The 13,749-nt window shown below is 49.2% G+C and overlaps 1 protein-coding gene across 2 annotated transcripts; it reads left to right on the top strand.

The window, feature by feature from the left end:
• The first annotated feature begins 706 nt into the window (after nt 1–706).
• On the top strand, nt 707–4,224 carry LOC311045500 (E3 ubiquitin/ISG15 ligase TRIM25-like). Of its 2 annotated transcripts, none has more exons than XM_084057389.1 (2): nt 707–834; nt 1,863–4,224. In XM_084057389.1, the coding sequence occupies exon 2, from the start codon at nt 1,878–1,880 to the stop codon at nt 3,555–3,557; it is 1,680 nt and encodes a 559-aa protein (XP_083913515.1). In that variant the 5' UTR covers nt 707–834; nt 1,863–1,877; the 3' UTR covers nt 3,558–4,224. The 2 variants fall into 2 exon arrangements, with proteins under 2 accessions (XP_083913515.1, XP_083913516.1); XM_084057390.1 differs by having other exon boundaries at nt 709–834; nt 1,867–4,224.
• Nucleotides 4,225–13,749: the final 9,525 nt, after the last annotated feature.

The raw sequence follows: 13,749 nt of genomic DNA, 5'->3' as shown, positions 1-13,749 counted from the left end.
CATCTCAGAGGAAAAGATTGTACTTTTGCTCCACAGAAGGGGCACAGTAGAGCAGTATCATTTCCAGTATCATAGTCAGTGTCAGTGACCATGATACTGAAATGATATTGACATAATTTTTCTTTTTTGATTGATTGAATGCTTTGTTAACAGTTTGCAAATAGTACAATGGTACGATTTTACAATGATGCTAAAAGGATAACACCAAAAGCCCTTGGGGCTTGTTTCCATTGTGGTCCTGTGTGATCAATTAATTGAGATATATAAAGTCATACATCAGTATCATGGTCAGTATATCAGGTCACTGACGTCAGTATCATGGTCTGAGAAGGGGCACAGTGGCACAGGTAAGCAGAGGCGAGAATTCCTTGTGAATGAATTGGTTTTGCTGCAGTGAGAAAACTAAAACTAACAATAAAAATAATATATATATATATGTATATATATATATATATATATATATATATATATATATATATATATATATATATATATATATATATATATATATATATATATATATATATAGTCTACGTATTTGTGTGACAGTTGTGCTGCAAATACTACAAGATAAGGGGTGGGCAGGACACCATGGCCAGCCAGCCATGTGACATGCGGCAGCTAGATCAGGAAATGAATATCGAACTTGGTATCGGTTTCGTTTAGTCCATATAACTATGAGTCAGCCCCACTATTGTTAGGACATCATTCAGGCAGGTCTGTAGCTAGACTGCAGTAATCCGTTTACCCTTTGCTGTTGTAGTTAACCTCTTTTTTGACTTTTTGACTCGGCACAGGTGAAAATATTACTTGCAGGCAATTGTTAACAGTACGGTAAGTTTTTTAAACTTACTCGTTAATTGTATTGTATAGGCCCAGTGGTGCTGTGGTAGGCCTAGTCATGGTTCACATGACGCTCGTCTGTCACAAGCGTCATGGCGGAACTTCAACCTGGTTTTGTTTTTTTCTCCATTTACAACCCGTACATCTACATAAACGTTCCGATTTAAAATATAAAGTGCTTACCCGATGGCCACGGATGTAACAAGTTGAAACGGGTGGGTCTAAGTACCCGTATCTTCCGATTTGTTCAATAAAAAGCATTTTAATGCGGTCGGCTGCCATTTTTTCATAGCTATTTATTTATCAGAGTGCAGTACACCTCACAACCGATAGGGTCGCGTAGTTGAAAGCATTTGGAGAAAATGGCCACCGATTGGATTGGATGCTTTTTATTGAACAAATTACAATACGGAAGATACGGGTACTTAGACCCCCCCCCCCCCCTTTCCAGTTGTTACATCCATGGCTGTTGGGTAAGGACTTTATATTTGAAATCTGAACGTTTCTGTAGATGTACCGTCATGTACGGGTTGTAAATTGAGAAAGTGCCAAAACCAGGTTGAAGTTCCGCCATGACTGTCTTGATATGATGTGACGATGTCATGAAATCATGTTTCAGGGCTATGGTAGACCTAATCTTAGTTTATTTGTAGAAATGACGCAGCTTTAAGGTTTACTGTCCTGCAGGTGGGTTAAATGTAAGGATGCCACATTTCTGGCTATCTGACTATAAGGTAGCCTCCTAGGCTGCTACTTGGCAAGTGGCAACACTTCAATTAACAGACATTTAATGAACCCCTTCACACAAATTGCTTGGTTTCGGTTTTGGCCAAGTATTTTCATTTCAGCGCATCACTATTTGCCACATGATTCTTAAATTCCATTCTGCTACATATTTCCATATACTTAACGTTAAAAAGCACTAACATTGTTGTCTAGATATGAAATAGTTTGTAAATTATTTCAAGGTGTCCATTATTTGTTGCTCTACCTTTATCTCTGTCTCTTTATCCTGTCAGACAGTCTGCTGTAAAATGGCTCAGCAAGGAGTTCAACTGGACCAGGAAGAGTTCTGCTGTTCTATCTGTCTGACTCTTCTGAATGATCCAGTGACTATTCCGTGTGGACACAGCTACTGTATGGGATGTATTAAAGGCTATTGGGATGAAGAGGACCAGAAGGGACGACACAGCTGTCCACAGTGCAGAGACACGTTTAACCCAAGACCTGTTCTGAAGAAAAGCAACATGTTGGCTGAGGTGGTGGAGAGGTTGAGGAAGACAGGAATCCAAGATGTTCCCCCTGATCAATGCTATGCAGGACCTAGAGATGTGGCCTGTGATTTCTGCACTGGGAGAAACATGAAAGCTGTGAAGACTTGTCTTCAGTGTCTGGCCTCTTACTGTGACATTCACCTCCAGCCTCACTATCAATATCCTGCCTTAAAGAAACACAAGCTTGTCAAAACCTGTACCAGGTTTCAGGAGAACATCTGCTCTCGTCACGATGAGGTGAGAAAGGTTTTCTGCCGCACTGATCAGCAGTGTATCTGTTATCTGTGCTGCTTGGAAGAACACAAAGGTCACAATATGATCTCTGCTGCAGCAGAAAGGACAGAGAGACAGAAAGAGCTTGATACGTATCAGCAGAACATCCAGCAGAGAATCCAGGAAACAGAGAAAGTTGTTCAGGTGCTTCTCCTGGAGGTGGACTCTATCAATCGCTCTGCTAATAGAGCAGTGAAGGACAGTGACACCATCTTTACTGAGCTAATCACTTCCATTAAGAGAAAACAATCTGAGTTGACGGAACTGATCAGAGACCAGCAGAAATGTGAAGTGAGTCGGACTGAAGAACTGAAGAAGCGTGTGAAGCAGGAGGTCACTGAACTGAAAAGGAGACATGCTGAGCTGGAGCAGCTCTCTCTCGCGGAAGACCACATCCATTTTCTACAAAGTTATACCTCCCTCTCAAAGATCAGTGACTCTACACACACAGTCAGCAACAATGTCCGTCCTCTGAGCTACTTTGAAGATGTGACTGTGGCTTTGTCAAAGGTGAGGGACAAATTAGAGTACATTCTTGAAAAGGAAGGGAAAAACACATCAGAGATGGTGAATAGAGTCGACGCTTTACTGTCAACACCATCAGATCCCAAGAACAGAGCTGAGTTCTTAAGATATTTATGTCCAATCACACTGGATCAAAACACAGCACATCAATGCCTGTCTCTGTCTAAAGGGAACAGAAAAGTAACACTGATGGACAAACAACAATCATACTCTCATCACCCACAGAGGTTCATTGAAAGGTGTCAGATTCTGAGTAGAGAGGGTCTGACTGGACGCTGTTACTGGGAGGTAGAGTTGAGAGGAGATGTTTCTATAGCACTCTCGTGTAAAGATATCAGCAGGACAGGATCCTGTAAGAAAAGTGGATTTGGTTTGAATGACAAATCTTGGTCCTTACGGTGTTTAAAAGAAGCTTGTTTTTTCAAACACAGAGATATAGAAACTAAAATACTAGGTCCTGTGTCATCCAAAGTAGGAGTGTACCTGGATCACAGTACAGGTACTCTATCCTTCTACAGCATATCTCAAACCATGACTCTCCTCCTCAGAGTCCAGACCACATTCACCCAGATCCTCTATCCTGGATTTGGGTTTGATGTTTGTAATGGAGGCACTGCTGAGTTGTGTCCAAGACCAAAATAGGAAGACATACCATTTTCGGTTTACTTCCCGTATCTGCGTGACGTAGGTGGCCGCCTTTGTAGGAGACGGGAAGCAGGTTGGAGTATTAATTCCAATGGAAGAGTGAACGTGAACACTTCTGAACCATTCTTTTGCCCCCATTATTTAGCCTCATGGTCACTGAACTAATTATTAGGAGCCCACTTAGGAGACCATTTGTAGGATTTGTGTACCATTTTGCCTCTATAGTGGCTCCAATTGGGATGGCATATTTTCATAATTTAACCATCTTTGGTTGTGTAACCTCAAGTAGATGTCTCTCATGACTCCAGAGTGTTTTTTCCTCCAAGGTCTGCATTCTCACCCTCCAAAAAGAAAACGGTTCAGGTTGATATAAATAATTCAGTAGTTTGAGGAACAACCAAATCGTTCATGTGACACCAGTGTTGGTCCTGAGCCATGTCACTTTGTTAAAAAGAAATACAAATCTATTTTGAGTTTAAATTACCTAAAATCATTCATTATGAAACATAACTTGTTTTTATTCTGTTTGTTGATTGAGAAGATATTGTATTATGCGAATTTCAGTTTGTCTATCAGTGTATTTCTTTTCTCATGTATTCATACATTTTATTTCTCAGAGGAATTGAGGCTTTCTAAGTTGATGTTTCTTGCAAACATTTGTACATCGGCAGTTATTAAAGTTAAAATATTATCTTGTGGTTCTGCGAAATTATACACATTGTGATCGATTTATTTTTAAATTTTTAAAGTGCTCTTGTCTAAGATGTTAATTGTGTTTCTATTTTACGACTAACTGTACCAGGACATGGAAATATTTGCACTTCCAGAATAAGTCTTAAGTGTAGGTGTGTGGGATGAACACAATGGTAGAAAAACACTCAAAATCCCATACACTGCTCTTGCAAACCATCACTTTTATTTGAATACTTAAATGTTGGTCTTGAAGAATAATTGGTATTAATTAAATGATTCAAGCCTTTTCAGTTAAAGTTAAATTACTATGTACAGCAATTAAAGTTATTAAAGATCACTGCATATAATGTATTTTCAGGGCTGTAGGCTACTGGTAACTTGCCCCAGACTCAACTCACTGTTCTCCCAATAGATTGTCATACTGCCCTTAACATAATAAAAATCATAGAGTTTACATGGTAAGTAAGGAATTCACAGAATAAGTAAAAAGTGTAACCTGATGACATACATTACTACTGTCGACGAGGTGCCCCTGTCGACAGTAGAGACGCTGGAGAGGAAGATCAGTAGCTACCTCCGTAGATGGATGGGCTTTCCACGCAGCCTATGCAGTGCAGCACTGTATGGGAAGACCAACAAACTCCAGCTCCCTTTCAGCAGCCTCGACGAGGAGTTCAGGGTCTCTCGCACAAGAGAGGCTTTGCTCTATCGGGACTCCAAGGACTCGAAGGTCGCATCAGCGGGCATCGTGGTGCGAACTGGCAGGAAGTGGAGGGCTCAGGAAGGTCTGGAGGTAGCCGAGTCTCGGCTGAGACACAGGGCTTTGGTGGGCACGGTGGCAACGGGTCGTGCAGGGCTCGGTGCCTTTCCTCAACCTCGCTACGAGAAGGCACACGGCAAGGACAAACGCCAGCTAGTCCTGAAGGAGGTGCGGGCCGGGATCGAGGAGGAACGTACCAGCAGGATGGTGGGCATGCAGCAGCAGGGAGCATGGACAAGGTGGGAGGGTGCGCTGGAGAGGAAGTTGACCTGGTCTGAGATCAGAGAGGCAGAACCCCAGCGCATCAGGTTCATGGTTCGTGCTGTTTATGATGTCCTACCCAGCCCAGCCAATCTCCATCTCTGGGGTTTGGTTGACTCTCCAGCTTGTGCTCTGTGCTCCAGGAAAGGCTCTCTGGAGCACATCCTAAGCAGCTGCTCGTAAGCCCTTGGGGAGGGCCGCTATAGATGGCGGCACGACCAGGTGCTGAAGGCAGTTGCTGAAGACATCTCCAAAGCTGTGGCCAAAAACAACAGCAGCAAGCAACAACATGGCAAGAGAAACATCGCCTTTGTCAGGGCTGGAGTGCAGCCGCAGTCACAGCCCAAACCAGCAGCTGGCCTTCTCACCTCAGCGGTGGACTGGGATCTACGAGTTGACTTGGGCAAGCAGCTCAAGTTCCCAGACCACGTTACAACAACTTCCTTGAGGCCGGACATTGTGCTTTCGTCAGTTTCTTCAAGGCAGGTGCTACTGATAGAACTGACAGTTCCTTGGGAGGATCGCATAGAGGAGGCGAACGAGCGGAAGCGGTCAAAGTACCAGGAGCTGGTCGAGCAATGCCAAAGAGGAGGCTGGAAAGCACGCTGCGAGCCCATTGAAGTGGGGTGTAGAGGCTTTGCTGGCCGCTCACTGTGCAAGGTATACACGCTACTTGGCATCACGTGGGCTGCAAAAAGGAAAGCCATCAAGTCCACCATGGAGGCGGCAGAGAGAGCCTCCAGATGGCTTTGGATCAGGAGGAGCGATCTGTGGGCTAACGCTACTGGGACACAAGCCGGGGTCTGATCAACCCTGGTTGGGTCACCTGAGGGAGGACGTATGATGTTGAAAGACCCGAAACGTCCGGTGATCTCAGGCACACATCACTGATGATGTGTCCCAGTGCATCGTAAGATGTATCTTTCATTCATTTCAAACTGGCACAGCCAGTGACACCCAGGAACAGGCTGGGAGACAACCAGGAACAGACTGGTGACGATTGGAGAGACAGTTGACAGCCCGGAAAGACGGCGACCGGGGCAGGAAGGGGTAGCATCCCAACTTGCATCTTCCGTGAGGGAGAAACCCAACTAAGCTACAGAACGACCTACTGAGAAATACCCCCAGGGGAACCCGAGAGGGGGGAGGATGAGTTCCCCAACAGGACGGACCCAACGTTGACGACTTCGGCAAACGGCTTAACGACGACGGTAACCGAAAGATGCATTTGCGGCAAGATCTGCAAGAACGAGCGCGGCCTAAAAATCCATCAGGGCCGAATGAAATGCTTGGTGCAGGATAGTGCAACACAGCGCACAGGACCCAGTCCTGGTGAGACGACGGAGGAGCCCGGCCGGGAGACACCCCACAGTGCCCAGAACCTCCAAGTGTTAAGCTCTCCAGCTCCCAGCAAAGTAGTTCAGCAGCATCGTATCAAGTGGCCTCCAGCAAGCCAGCACAAAGTGTGGCACCAATTCGATGAGGACGCAGCCAGAATCATCGAATCAACAGCAAAAGGGGATGTTGACAGACGGCTTCAGACCATGACCACCATCATTGTCACTTACGGAACAGAGAGGTTCGGTGTAGAAGAGGGCAAGTCCATCAGACCCAACTACACCATGAATCGAAGGGCAGAAAAGATCCACCAACTGCGGCAGGAGCTTCGGTCCCTGGCAAGACAGTATAAGGCAGCAACTGAGGAGGAGAAACCACCACTAGCTGAGCTCCGAAAAATCATCAGGAAGAAACTTACGACCCTGCGCAGAGCTGAATGGCACAGGAGGCGTAGGAGAGAGAGAGCCAGGAAGCGAACTGCGTTCATAGCTGATCCATTTGGATTTATCAAACAGCTGTTGGGGCAGAAGCGCAGTGGTCGTTTAGTTTGCTCTAAGGAAGAAGTAGATCACTTCCTGCATACCAACCTGAGCGACCCTGAAAGAGAGCAAGAGCTAGGGCCCCACAGGGCCTTATTGGACACACCATATCCCACTGTTGATTTTAACACCTGCGAACCCACTTGGAAGGAAATCCAGGAGGTAGTTACTGCAGCCAGAGCAAGATCAGCTCCAGGACCCAGTAGAGTACCCTATAAGGTGTACAAGCGCTGCCCTGAGCTCCTTAGAATCCTCTGGAAGATCCTGCGTGTGATTTGGCGCAGAGGAACTGTAGTGGACCAGTGGAGGCAGGCGGAGGGTGTCTGGATACCCAAGGAAGAGAATTCCACCAAGCTGGATCAGTTCAGAACCATCTCGCTTCTTAGCGTTGAGGGGAAGATCTTCTTCAGCATTCTTTCCAGAAGGTTGACAGACTTCCTCCTTAAGAATGCCTACATTGACACCTCAGTCCAGAAAGGTGGTATCCCTGGTGTGTCAGGATGCCTAGAACACACTGGAGTAGTTACCCAGCTGATCAGGGAGGCGCGGGAGGGTAAGGGAGACCTCGTTGTGCTTTGGCTTGACCTTGCCAATGCCTTCGGCTCCATACCCCACAAGCTCGTGGAGACTACCTTGGACCGACACCATGTACCCAGGAAGATCAAGGACCTCATCCTGAATTACTACGGGAACTTCAGGCTTAGAGTCACTTCTGGGAGTGTAACATCAGACTGGCACCGGCTTGAAAAAGGCATTATAACTGGGTGTACAATCTCAGTTAGCCTCTTTGCCCTTGCCATGAACATGGTAGTCAAGGCAGCGGAAACGGAGTGCAGAGGCCCTCTGTCCAAGTCAGGCATCCGGCAGCCCCCCATCAGAGCCTTTATGGACGATCTCACTGTCACCACAACATCGGTGGCCGGTGGGAGATGGATACTCCAGGGCCTGGAAAAGCTCATCTCCTGGGCAAGAATGAGCTTTAAACCAACTAAATCTAGGGCCATGGTTCTGAAGAAGGGAAAAGTGGCAGACAAGTTTCGCTTCTCTGTGGATGGCACGGCAATCCCATCTATCACCGAGAAACCGGTCAAGAGCCTTGGCAAGGTCTTTGATTGTAGTCTCAGGGATACTGCAGCAATCCAAACTACCATCAAGGAGCTTGAGACGTGGCTATCGGCTGTAGACAAGTCTGGCTTACCCGGCAGGTTTAAGGCGTGGATTTACCAGTATGGCGTCTTACCCCGGGTACTCTGGCCGCTGTTGGTGTACGAGGTGCCCCTGTCGACAGTAGAGACGCTGGAGAGGAAGATCAGTAGCTACCTCCGTAGATGGATGGGCTTTCCACGCAGCCTATGCAGTGCAGCACTGTATGGGAAGACCAACAAACTCCAGCTCCCTTTCAGCAGCCTCGACGAGGAGTTCAGGGTCTCTCGCACAAGAGAGGCTTTGCTCTATCGGGACTCCAAGGACTCGAAGGTCGCATCAGCGGGCATCGTGGTGCGAACTGGCAGGAAGTGGAGGGCTCAGGAAGGTCTGGAGGTAGCCGAGTCTCGGCTGAGACACAGGGCTTTGGTGGGCACGGTGGCAACGGGTCGTGCAGGGCTCGGTGCCTTTCCTCAACCTCGCTACGAGAAGGCACACGGCAAGGACAAACGCCAGCTAGTCCTGAAGGAGGTGCGGGCCGGGATCGAGGAGGAACGTACCAGCAGGATGGTGGGCATGCAGCAGCAGGGAGCATGGACAAGGTGGGAGGGTGCGCTGGAGAGGAAGTTGACCTGGTCTGAGATCAGAGAGGCAGAACCCCAGCGCATCAGGTTCATGGTTCGTGCTGTTTATGATGTCCTACCCAGCCCAGCCAATCTCCATCTCTGGGGTTTGGTTGACTCTCCAGCTTGTGCTCTGTGCTCCAGGAAAGGCTCTCTGGAGCACATCCTAAGCAGCTGCTCGTAAGCCCTTGGGGAGGGCCGCTATAGATGGCGGCACGACCAGGTGCTGAAGGCAGTTGCTGAAGACATCTCCAAAGCTGTGGCCAAAAACAACAGCAGCAAGCAACAACATGGCAAGAGAAACATCGCCTTTGTCAGGGCTGGAGTGCAGCCGCAGTCACAGCCCAAACCAGCAGCTGGCCTTCTCACCTCAGCGGTGGACTGGGATCTACGAGTTGACTTGGGCAAGCAGCTCAAGTTCCCAGACCACGTTACAACAACTTCCTTGAGGCCGGACATTGTGCTTTCGTCAGTTTCTTCAAGGCAGGTGCTACTGATAGAACTGACAGTTCCTTGGGAGGATCGCATAGAGGAGGCGAACGAGCGGAAGCGGTCAAAGTACCAGGAGCTGGTCGAGCAATGCCAAAGAGGAGGCTGGAAAGCACGCTGCGAGCCCATTGAAGTGGGGTGTAGAGGCTTTGCTGGCCGCTCACTGTGCAAGGTATACACGCTACTTGGCATCACGTGGGCTGCAAAAAGGAAAGCCATCAAGTCCACCATGGAGGCGGCAGAGAGAGCCTCCAGATGGCTTTGGATCAGGAGGAGCGATCTGTGGGCTAACGCTACTGGGACACAAGCCGGGGTCTGATCAACCCTGGTTGGGTCACCTGAGGGAGGACGTATGATGTTGAAAGACCCGAAACGTCCGGTGATCTCAGGCACACATCACTGATGATGTGTCCCAGTGCATCGTAAGATGTATCTTTCATTCATTTCAAACTGGCACAGCCAGTGACACCCAGGAACAGGCTGGGAGACAACCAGGAACAGACTGGTGACGATTGGAGAGACAGTTGACAGCCCGGAAAGACGGCGACCGGGGCAGGAAGGGGTAGCATCCCAACTTGCATCTTCCGTGAGGGAGAAACCCAACTAAGCTACAGAACGACCTACTGAGAAATACCCCCAGGGGAACCCGAGAGGGGGGAGGATGAGTTCCCCAACAGGACGGACCCAACGTTGACGACTTCGGCAAACGGCTTAACGACGACGGTAACCGAAAGATGCATTTGCGGCAAGATCTGCAAGAACGAGCGCGGCCTAAAAATCCATCAGGGCCGAATGAAATGCTTGGTGCAGGATAGTGCAACACAGCGCACAGGACCCAGTCCTGGTGAGACGACGGAGGAGCCCGGCCGGGAGACACCCCACAGTGCCCAGAACCTCCAAGTGTTAAGCTCTCCAGCTCCCAGCAAAGTAGTTCAGCAGCATCGTATCAAGTGGCCTCCAGCAAGCCAGCACAAAGTGTGGCACCAATTCGATGAGGACGCAGCCAGAATCATCGAATCAACAGCAAAAGGGGATGTTGACAGACGGCTTCAGACCATGACCACCATCATTGTCACTTACGGAACAGAGAGGTTCGGTGTAGAAGAGGGCAAGTCCATCAGACCCAACTACACCATGAATCGAAGGGCAGAAAAGATCCACCAACTGCGGCAGGAGCTTCGGTCCCTGGCAAGACAGTATAAGGCAGCAACTGAGGAGGAGAAACCACCACTAGCTGAGCTCCGAAAAATCATCAGGAAGAAACTTACGACCCTGCGCAGAGCTGAATGGCACAGGAGGCGTAGGAGAGAGAGAGCCAGGAAGCGAACTGCGTTCATAGCTGATCCATTTGGATTTATCAAACAGCTGTTGGGGCAGAAGCGCAGTGGTCGTTTAGTTTGCTCTAAGGAAGAAGTAGATCACTTCCTGCATACCAACCTGAGCGACCCTGAAAGAGAGCAAGAGCTAGGGCCCCACAGGGCCTTATTGGACACACCATATCCCACTGTTGATTTTAACACCTGCGAACCCACTTGGAAGGAAATCCAGGAGGTAGTTACTGCAGCCAGAGCAAGATCAGCTCCAGGACCCAGTAGAGTACCCTATAAGGTGTACAAGCGCTGCCCTGAGCTCCTTAGAATCCTCTGGAAGATCCTGCGTGTGATTTGGCGCAGAGGAACTGTAGTGGACCAGTGGAGGCAGGCGGAGGGTGTCTGGATACCCAAGGAAGAGAATTCCACCAAGCTGGATCAGTTCAGAACCATCTCGCTTCTTAGCGTTGAGGGGAAGATCTTCTTCAGCATTCTTTCCAGAAGGTTGACAGACTTCCTCCTTAAGAATGCCTACATTGACACCTCAGTCCAGAAAGGTGGTATCCCTGGTGTGTCAGGATGCCTAGAACACACTGGAGTAGTTACCCAGCTGATCAGGGAGGCGCGGGAGGGTAAGGGAGACCTCGTTGTGCTTTGGCTTGACCTTGCCAATGCCTTCGGCTCCATACCCCACAAGCTCGTGGAGACTACCTTGGACCGACACCATGTACCCAGGAAGATCAAGGACCTCATCCTGAATTACTACGGGAACTTCAGGCTTAGAGTCACTTCTGGGAGTGTAACATCAGACTGGCACCGGCTTGAAAAAGGCATTATAACTGGGTGTACAATCTCAGTTAGCCTCTTTGCCCTTGCCATGAACATGGTAGTCAAGGCAGCGGAAACGGAGTGCAGAGGCCCTCTGTCCAAGTCAGGCATCCGGCAGCCCCCCATCAGAGCCTTTATGGACGATCTCACTGTCACCACAACATCGGTGGCCGGTGGGAGATGGATACTCCAGGGCCTGGAAAAGCTCATCTCCTGGGCAAGAATGAGCTTTAAACCAACTAAATCTAGGGCCATGGTTCTGAAGAAGGGAAAAGTGGCAGACAAGTTTCGCTTCTCTGTGGATGGCACGGCAATCCCATCTATCACCGAGAAACCGGTCAAGAGCCTTGGCAAGGTCTTTGATTGTAGTCTCAGGGATACTGCAGCAATCCAAACTACCATCAAGGAGCTTGAGACGTGGCTATCGGCTGTAGACAAGTCTGGCTTACCCGGCAGGTTTAAGGCGTGGATTTACCAGTATGGCGTCTTACCCCGGGTACTCTGGCCGCTGTTGGTGTACGAGGTGCCCCTGTCGACAGTAGAGACGCTGGAGAGGAAGATCAGTAGCTACCTCCGTAGATGGATGGGCTTTCCACGCAGCCTATGCAGTGCAGCACTGTATGGGAAGACCAACAAACTCCAGCTCCCTTTCAGCAGCCTCGACGAGGAGTTCAGGGTCTCTCGCACAAGAGAGGCTTTGCTCTATCGGGACTCCAAGGACTCGAAGGTCGCATCAGCGGGCATCGTGGTGCGAACTGGCAGGAAGTGGAGGGCTCAGGAAGGTCTGGAGGTAGCCGAGTCTCGGCTGAGACACAGGGCTTTGGTGGGCACGGTGGCAACGGGTCGTGCAGGGCTCGGTGCCTTTCCTCAACCTCGCTACGAGAAGGCACACGGCAAGGACAAACGCCAGCTAGTCCTGAAGGAGGTGCGGGCCGGGATCGAGGAGGAACGTACCAGCAGGATGGTGGGCATGCAGCAGCAGGGAGCATGGACAAGGTGGGAGGGTGCGCTGGAGAGGAAGTTGACCTGGTCTGAGATCAGAGAGGCAGAACCCCAGCGCATCAGGTTCATGGTTCGTGCTGTTTATGATGTCCTACCCAGCCCAGCCAATCTCCATCTCTGGGGTTTGGTTGACTCTCCAGCTTGTGCTCTGTGCTCCAGGAAAGGCTCTCTGGAGCACATCCTAAGCAGCTGCTCGTAAGCCCTTGGGGAGGGCCGCTATAGATGGCGGCACGACCAGGTGCTGAAGGCAGTTGCTGAAGACATCTCCAAAGCTGTGGCCAAAAACAACAGCAGCAAGCAACAACATGGCAAGAGAAACATCGCCTTTGTCAGGGCTGGAGTGCAGCCGCAGTCACAGCCCAAACCAGCAGCTGGCCTTCTCACCTCAGCGGTGGACTGGGATCTACGAGTTGACTTGGGCAAGCAGCTCAAGTTCCCAGACCACGTTACAACAACTTCCTTGAGGCCGGACATTGTGCTTTCGTCAGTTTCTTCAAGGCAGGTGCTACTGATAGAACTGACAGTTCCTTGGGAGGATCGCATAGAGGAGGCGAACGAGCGGAAGCGGTCAAAGTACCAGGAGCTGGTCGAGCAATGCCAAAGAGGAGGCTGGAAAGCACGCTGCGAGCCCATTGAAGTGGGGTGTAGAGGCTTTGCTGGCCGCTCACTGTGCAAGGTATACACGCTACTTGGCATCACGTGGGCTGCAAAAAGGAAAGCCATCAAGTCCACCATGGAGGCGGCAGAGAGAGCCTCCAGATGGCTTTGGATCAGGAGGAGCGATCTGTGGGCTAACGCTACTGGGACACAAGCCGGGGTCTGATCAACCCTGGTTGGGTCACCTGAGGGAGGACGTATGATGTTGAAAGACCCGAAACGTCCGGTGATCTCAGGCACACATCACTGATGATGTGTCCCAGTGCATCGTAAGATGTATCTTTCATTCTAAGTCTTGATTAGGGCTGCAACTAGTGGTTATTTTCTTAGCGATTAATGTATCGATTACTTTTTCTATCAATTGAATAATCGAGAAGCGCATAATTTTTTTTTTGGGGGGGGGGGGGGGGGGATTCACCCATAATGTCATGTCCAAAATAGGCATAGATTATTTTATTAAATTATCTTTTTTTTTGTTCAAATCAAATCTATTAGCTCAATGAAAATTGAAAATGAAATTGTGTTTTCTTGGATTAGTTTGTGTCA

This window comes from Gymnoscopelus microlampas, assembly GCF_963454915.1.
Source record: "Gymnoscopelus microlampas genome assembly, chromosome: 5".
In the NCBI taxonomy this organism is placed as follows: Eukaryota; Metazoa; Chordata; class Actinopteri; order Myctophiformes; family Myctophidae; genus Gymnoscopelus; species Gymnoscopelus microlampas.
This window is presented reverse-complemented; position numbering and strand designations above follow the sequence as displayed.